Here is an 8,194-nt window from a genome sequence, read left to right on the forward strand (position 1 = left end):
TAGAAGAAGTGTTCTCAATGACGAAAAAAAAAGAACTGGAAAAGACACACAACTTTGTGTGCATGTGTCACAATGCCAGGAGGACCCATTCAGTGTTGTGTTAGAAAAATTGAACTCATTAACCCTTCATGGACATTATAAATGTTTAAATGTTGCCTCAGGTAAAGACAGGAAAAGAGACTATTACAAATTCAACTGCATCAGAGCTGGGAAAAAAGTCGAAACAGCTACAGAGCAGTGGGCTGTAAGGCCTATGTTTCATTTAAAGTACTCAAATGTTGGAAAGACCACACAGTCATCGTGCAGCATACATATGATAAGCATGATGGGCATGATCCTTCGGACCCAAAAGACGCACATTTCAACAATATTTCCAGTGATTTGAGGAGGAAGATTGAGGAACTGCTTTCCCTTGGAACTAAGCCAGCCATCGTACTAACCGAATGTCATAAATGGGCCAAAGAACATGGACACAGAGATCTTCACAACAGAGAGCATTTTGTCACACCACGTGACATTGACAGTGTTAGAACCTGCATGATGAGGAAGAAGCACTTTAACTGTGGAGACAGTCAAAGTGTACATACCTTACTTAATGGAAAACATCAAGAACATGTTCTCTTCTATCAACCATACACATCTGACCAAGAACTAATGATTGTTTTGCAGACACCTGTAATGAAATCAAACATGGAGAACTATGCAAAACAGTTAGTATTTGTTGACACCACGCACTGCGTTAACCAGTATTCATTTCCCTTATTCACACTTGTTGTAAGAGATGATCATGGGCATGGAGTCCCTGTGGCCTATGCTATTGTCAGCAACGAAAGTCAGAAAACCCTGGAAACTGTTCTTGGAATAGTTTGTGAGCATTTCCCAACTTCCCCGAGGTAAATAATACATTGACAGCTATTAATTTTGAAATAATTCCTTTTCAAAAAAGTTATAACATGCCAGAATCTAATGCTATAGCTGCAGCATGGGCTGCAAAAAACTTTCCTTTCCAGTTTTTAAAGTTATTCCTATAGGCTGTATGCAGTATTTTATACATCTACTTGTGAGTTGAAATGTTTAATTTGGCATTGAAGTGGTGCTTTGAGATAGCAAAAACATTTTCATACTGTTTAATCTCATTTAGTGTTTTCTTTTTTTCTGTAGAGCATTTATGGTTGACAAAGACTTTGCGGAAATAAATGCTTTGCAGAAGGTTTTTCCAGAGTCAGCTATCCTTCTATGCTGGTACCATGTCTTGCAGGTAAACCACATTGTTTTCTTTTCACGTTGTCTAAGATGCACCTGAAACACATTTTTACAACAGGGTCCTGTTGTTATGATTTGCCTCATTGTGATATTCACCTACTCAGGTTAATGAATATAAAGGGATAAAATGTTGAGTGACTATGTCCATCCATTTAAGACCACAGTGCACTCATCTTCTGGTGGCTGCTTCCCAAAGCTCTTTTTGACATTTAAAAATATGTTTGCCTGGTTGATTTCTGTAATGCACAGGTCCTCTTGTCCAGTGAGTGACAAAGTTATTTTTGGACGTCAGCTTTCTTTTATGCTTTTTGTACAGCTGCTCCTCTGTCTCTCTCTCCAGATTAACTTTTTTTCTCTTACATTCACAGGCTGTTAATCGATGGCTTTCAAAATCAGAGTCCGGGGTCCATGGGCTTTCTAACACCCAAAAGAGAAATGAAATCATTTCTTTCTTTTGTAAGCTGAAAGCTTGCACATCTGTAAGTGTAATTTGTCTATTTCACATTTTGATTTCTTGATTACACTAAGAGCATAATAACTTTCAGTTGCTAAAAAAAGTTACAGAGAGATACAAAATAGATTTTTGAAACAATTTCTAAAACTGGCTTCTTATCTTGCTTATCAAAACAAGTACTTAAGCTGTGCAGACCATCATTGTGTCACCCACTGTGCAGTAGAACTTGTGAGTGGGATTCTTTCACAGACAGATGCTGAAACCAAATATGCTTATAGGTTTAGTGTTCCTTCTTAGCCATTGTAAGGGAAGAAATAATTGCTTCTTAATACAAAAAAACGACATATTATTAATAACTTAAAATTCTTAATGTTATTCAATAAAAGGAAAAGGGCTTCAATACATAATATTAAAGATTTCAATAGGTCTGTTAAATGGATTGAAATATATTCTGTTGCATCCAATTCTCTTAGGAGGACGACTTTAAAGCCACATCAGCAGAGTTCTGCCAGACATTTAAGCAATACCCTTTGGTGTGCCAGTATTTTCAGAAGCACTGGGAAGGCATTGGCCACATGTGGTGTGACTACGGCCGTCGCTTCAGTCACGCTCGTTCTGAAACAAACAATGTGATTGAAAGGTATGATTTATTATTTTCACCTCATTCAATTGTATTGCTGAAAAAAAGATATTATGCTTTGATCCAAGAGGCTAAACTGAGTAGGTTCGTCATGTCATTGCCAGAACAGGTTTTAGGCAAATCCTTTAAATTCTAGCAGCGTTTTTTATGTTATCACAACAAAAAACAGAGTAGGTGGATTTGCCTAAATCAGCTAAACCGGCACAGAGCATTCCTTTATAAAAGACGTGTGCAATAGGTATTCCAATTTTTAAAAAAATAATACAGTCTTGATTAAAACTTTAAATTCCTTCAATTACAGTTACTAATCATTTCAAATAACTGTTTTTCAGATTTTTCCACCGCCTGAAATGCCAGTTTTTATCTGGCTACAAGAATAGGCGTCTGGATGATCTGATTGAAGTGCTCCTAGGGAAGGCCGACGACTACTTCTCAGTCATAAAAACCCTGCAAGATGTGGGCCGCATGAAAAACAGGTTTGCTGACACCTTGTCTCAAGTTTCAGACTCTGCTTCAAGACTGATGGAAAGTGGTTGGGCTCTTAAAATTACAGTCAAGAACAGCCATGGAGTTAATGCATATCAAGTCCCATCTGAGTCTAGAGAAGACATGGTGTATGATGTCTGCCCTGTTGAGTCCTACTGCAACTGTACATATGGCTTACGAGGACTTCTTTGCAAGCATCTAGTGTTACTTGCAAAATTAGCAGAGGCTGACAATGACATCTATCCAAACATGGAAACAGACATTTCTACCTTGGCAAGAATTGCAGTGAAAGAAAGGCATTACTTTGTACACTGTGAGGACTTGAAAGTGATAAAAATGCCAAGTTTGTTTGGAAATCTGTGTTTTTTTGCATCGGCTGAAACACTTCAGTGCACTTGTTGTACGTTCTCTCTCTATAACACATGTGCTTGCCTGAAGGTGGCTTGTAGCCATTTTAAACAAATGAAAAACTCTCTGAAAAGTCCTCTATCAACTTTGAATGACACTCCTGTAGTTGAAAGCACAGACAAAAAATGCACAGAAGATGCGGTTGGAAAACTAAATGCTGTTTTAGACACAGTTAAACAGTGGGCATTCATTCCAGAGGGTATTACTGCAATGATAGATGAACTGCATACAAATGTCTTAAAAACAAAACAAGTAGGCAAAAGTATATGCCAGTACGAAATAAAGATGACAGATAATGCACGCAAAATTAGGCCATTGTATTCTAGCAAGAAACGTTCGGCCAGCATCGACATTCCAACAGTCTGAAAATGAATGTGAACAGTCGATAACCACTGAAAGAGAGACATCCTCTGGAGAAAATGAAAACCTTTTGGAATACAAAACAAAAAAGAGAAGAGTTAAAGCTAAGTATATGCACAAGTAGACTTTTGTGTGACATTTCAAAGGGACTGCATCCATTACTTCTGTTTATTGAAACCTAAAGCTGTCTTAACTTTCCGCCAAGGAACAGATGAAAAGAAATTGTTTGCTCTCTCAAGCAGTTGTTATTTATGTGTGTTATTCATTACTTTGGCTTGGTTGCTGTTTTTGATACAAATTCATCTGTGCCCATTGTAATATTTTCATATGTTACTATTTTTATATTGCTATGCATTATAAATAAAGGATTACTTATTACTATTAAAGGTCTGCATTTGTAATTGTTGGTATTATTTATAAAATATGCGCTCTTAAGTTTTTTGCTCCATAAAACGATACCTGTCACTTTTTGGACATAGAGTATCAGCTGTTGAGAATCCTGGCTCATACAAAATAGAAGTAAAAGGTTTCAACATCCAGCCTTTTTATGATTAAATACAAAGTGTAATAACAGAGTTATTGGGGTGTGATTTTGTTAATAGTTAGTCTTAAGTATAAGTTTAATAGTAATGAGTAAGAAAATATAGCCAGAATAATGGAATGAGACTAACACCTGACCTCACACTGAGATTTGGTATGAAGTGGCATGTTTGTGCTAATGCTGACATTGGGGCTCAGAGTTCCTCTGTGTGTATATATTTGTGAACGTTAACTTGGCTAATGTCCAAGGGTTTGACTGCTTTCCTGTTGGATTGTATCACAAAGAACAGGGATAAGAGCACCAGTGGCCGTGCACACCCTCATCTCTCTCCTTCACCCGATCATTAGTGTTGGAAACCGGCATTAGCTCAGAGTAGATTAGACTTCAGTATAGTGCAAGTGATTTGATTTTATGATTATTTGATTCAGTTTTTTCTGTGTTCAAGCTCAATTACTTTAATAAAATATGTTGAATTCAAACAAATAAATAAACAAACTGTGGACATTACCCTTTTAAACCTTTCTGAAACAAGACAGGTAAAAACCAGTGTATAAAAGTTTACATAGGTATAAATAGCTCTAACACTTTACTCCAGCCTGGCGTCCACACATGTGGACATCACATTTTGGGTTATTTAGACCAAAATACTAAATCTTGATCAACAAGTGCCTGATATACAGTTATGAGGACATTATACTGCAACTGTTCTATCGAAATTTCAAATTAATGTCCTCATATGTGGCTCTCATTTTTCTCAGAAACAAAAATTAGGTAAAAAAAAACAAAACCTGGTAATTCTTTCTTTTTACATTCATCGGGTTCCAATCGGCCCAAATATCAAAGAGAAATTAAAAATGCATGCCATGGAAGATTTCGGGTCTTAGGGGGTTAAAATGACCAGACCCCTCCGGCCTGTTTTCCAGGCCACTAAATTAAACCCAGTCAATTACCAATTGCACAGAATAAAAACCTACGAGGTCCACTAATAGTCCAAAAGTCCAAATCTTTAATAGAAAAGACAGGCAGAACTCAAACAAACAATAATCCAAACGAGGAGCATATATACACACTGGAAAGTAAATAATTATAAGTTATTAAATCAGACTAATTAAATACAGTAAAACTAATAAGGGAAGACGAACACACGGGAAATAAAAATAACAGTGTAAACATACCAAAACTCAAAATAAAACAGGAAAGCTACTACAAACCGAGTGTGACACAATTACATTCATATTGAAACATATGTGATAATTTTCTTTCTTTGTAGCATTTTTAAGATGTGTGTTAGAACAGTCATTATGCTGTTTGGATTAGGAACCAATCATTTTTGCCAAATAGTTAACACAAACTTAGAACAACAATGAACAATTTTCAAGATTCTGATTTACAGAACAAACAAAAGTCACAAAAGGTTTCATTATTTAAGAAACAAGATCAAGTTTTTCACACAGGAATGAAATGACAGAATCCAGTGCAGCGGGGCCAAAGGTGTGTGTCAGCAAACTGAAGGTTGAGGAATCAGTCAGCTCATGTTTAAGATTGTGTTGGATTTTGAGAAGAGTCTGTCTGTTATTAGAAAGTAAGATTAACAATGTTACACCAATAACCCAAATACGGGGAAATGACAAATAATACCAAAAAAGATACAACTTTCATATTGTTTTACTAACTTACTTTGTCATATCAGCACTTGAATGGTCGATGCCTTTACAGACCATGTCTCATGTGACATCGCAGGCCAATCTTCCGGCAAACCCGAGGGCTAGCTCCCCAGCCTCCTCTTCACTCAGAACACTAAACACTGTTACTTTAGTTTTGGCCTTCTTAGGCCTGTCAAGAATCATTGCGGGCAGTTTGGCTTTACGGCCCTAAAAAAGAAAAAGTGCAAACACCAAAAGAGCAGAGAGAGACACACACGCGCACAAAGTTAAATGCTTTTGTTTACATGGTGTAATTGTGTATATGTTGCAGCAAATGCACAATTTCCAGCCACATTGTCACTTCATTGATACGAGTAACCCGGATTTATTTCAGGTGACATCAAAATCACGAAATGTATACCTACCCCAATCAAACCTCTGCTTGGATTCTGCGCTTGATCTCGTCTTCTGTTATTGTGTAGGTTTTCTTTTTTGAGCTTGGTACAGATAAGCGACCATGCACTCTGTAAACTGTACTAGTTCCTTCTGAATCAGTTTGAAATTCTGCATCTGCATCGATCCTGTCAACATCAGCAGCAGCAGCATTATCTGTACTCAGACTTGTGCCGTATACTTTCTTTTTCTTTGTCTTCAGTCTGTGTACCTTCATCTCTTTCAGTCTGTGTACCTTCATCTCTTTCAGTCTGTGTGCCTTCATCTCTTTCAGTCTGTGTACCTTCATCTCTTTCAGTCTGTGTGCCTTCATCTCTTTCAGTCTGTGTGCCTTCATCTCTTTCAGTCTGTGTACCTTCATCTCTTTCAGTCTGTGTACCTTCATCTCTTTCAGTCTGTGTGCCTTCATCTCTTTCAGTCTGTGTACCTTCATCTCTTTCAGTCTGTGTACCTTCATCTCTTTCAGTCTGTGTACCTTCATCTCTTTCAGTCTGTGTGCCTTCATCTCTTTCAGTCTGTGTGCCTTCATCTCTTTCAGTCTGTGTACCTTCATCTCTTTCAGTCTGTGTACCTTCATCTCTTTCAGTCTGTGTGCCTTCATCTCTTTCAGTCTGTGTGCCTTCATCTCTTTCAGTCTGTGTGCCTTCATCTCTTTCAGTCTGTGTACCTTCATCTCTTTCAGTCTGTGTGCCTTCATCTCTTTCAGTCTGTGTGCCTTCATCTCTTTCAGTCTGTGTACCTTCATCTCTTTCAGTCTGTGTGCCTTCATCTCTTTCAGTCTGTGTACCTTCATCTCTTTCAGTCTGTGTGCCTTCATCTCTTTCAGTCTGTGTGCCTTCATCTCTTTCAGTCTGTGTACCTTCATCTCTTTCAGTCTGTGTGCCTTCATCTCTTTCAGTCTGTGTACCTTCATCTCTTTCAGTCTGTGTGCCTTCATCTCTTTCAGTCTGTGTACCTTCATCTCTTTCAGTCTGTGTGCCTTCATCTCTTTCAGTCTGTGTACCTTCATCTCTTTCGGTCTGTGTGCCTTCATCTCTTTCAGTCTGTGTGCCTTCATCTCTTTCAGTCTGTGTGCCTTCATCTCTTTCAGTCTGTGTGCCTTCATCTCTTTCAGTCTGTGTACCTTCATCTCTTTCAGTCTGTGTACCTTCATCTCTTTCAGTCTGTGTACCTTCATCTCTGACTGTCAGTCTTCCTATCTCACTGTTACTTGTCGGTTTGCTGCAGATGTTCTCTCCCTTAGGAACTTTTCCTTTGTCATTCGCTGCCTGATGCTTTCCCTGATGACATTCTTCACTGGCTACTTCTATTGCTCCTCCTGTATAGCCACCTACTATGCTGCACAACTCCTTTCCCTCTGCTGTGCTGCACTGTGCTGTTACATAACGAAGAATGATATAAACAGCACTATATCAATTTAATTGTGTTGGGAAATCCCCACAATACGACACAGTTATGTCTAAAATAGTTTTGTGTAAAAACTGGATCTTGAAACGTCCACTTTAATTACACAGTCCGGGTGTGCAAAGGCAAAATTACGAAATTTTTTTCACTTTAAACATTTTTGGACATTGTTTAGTTATATTGTGACTTACTCTCACAGAAGATACAGATGCCACAAACAGACTTTGAACAACGCATGTGCTTGTATGCACCACATTTCTGGCACTGCACCTGTGAATTTAAAAAAAAAAGAAACAAACAAACAAAAAATAAATGAACAAAGTCCATTATATAAACAATCTATATGGCTAAGGACATGTCATAGCGTACCCGGTCTTTGGCTGCAATCACGAACCAGCACTGACTGCACTTCCTAGTTCGATCTGCAAAATATAATTTGTATAAGTACAAGTTACATTTTCCAATGTTAGAGAAAAAGAAGGCAGCTAATTTTATCTTTACCTATTGAGGAAAATAAGTAGTGGCAAAGTCGGGACCTGAGC

At 37.9% G+C, this 8,194-nt stretch overlaps 1 protein-coding gene and 2 long non-coding RNA genes across 3 annotated transcripts; 1 reads left to right on the plus strand and 2 right to left on the minus strand.

The window, feature by feature from the left end:
* On the plus strand, window positions 1-3,790 carry LOC309717635 (uncharacterized protein). The gene is made up of 5 exons (XM_082552350.1): window positions 1-893; window positions 1,162-1,258; window positions 1,632-1,742; window positions 2,191-2,357; window positions 2,690-3,790. The coding sequence occupies exons 1-5, from the start codon at window positions 538-540 to the stop codon at window positions 3,615-3,617; spliced, it is 1,659 nt and encodes a 552-aa protein (XP_082408476.1). The 5' UTR covers window positions 1-537; the 3' UTR covers window positions 3,618-3,790.
* Window positions 3,791-5,135: 1,345 nt separating this feature from the next.
* Window positions 5,136-6,230, minus strand: LOC309717815. Its single transcript, XR_014279817.1, has 2 exons — window positions 5,830-6,230; window positions 5,136-5,721 (listed from the first exon to the last, which is right to left on the minus strand). It is a non-coding gene; the product is annotated as an uncharacterized lncRNA (long non-coding RNA).
* Window positions 6,231-7,651: 1,421 nt separating this feature from the next.
* Window positions 7,652-8,194, minus strand: LOC309717816. Its single transcript, XR_014279818.1, has 3 exons — window positions 8,154-8,194; window positions 8,022-8,074; window positions 7,652-7,922 (listed from the first exon to the last, which is right to left on the minus strand). It is a non-coding gene; the product is annotated as an uncharacterized lncRNA (long non-coding RNA).

The sequence above is a fragment of the Aulonocara stuartgranti genome, assembly GCF_965226115.1.
Source record: "Aulonocara stuartgranti genome assembly, chromosome: 11".
NCBI lineage: Eukaryota > Metazoa > Chordata > Actinopteri > Cichliformes > Cichlidae > Aulonocara > Aulonocara stuartgranti.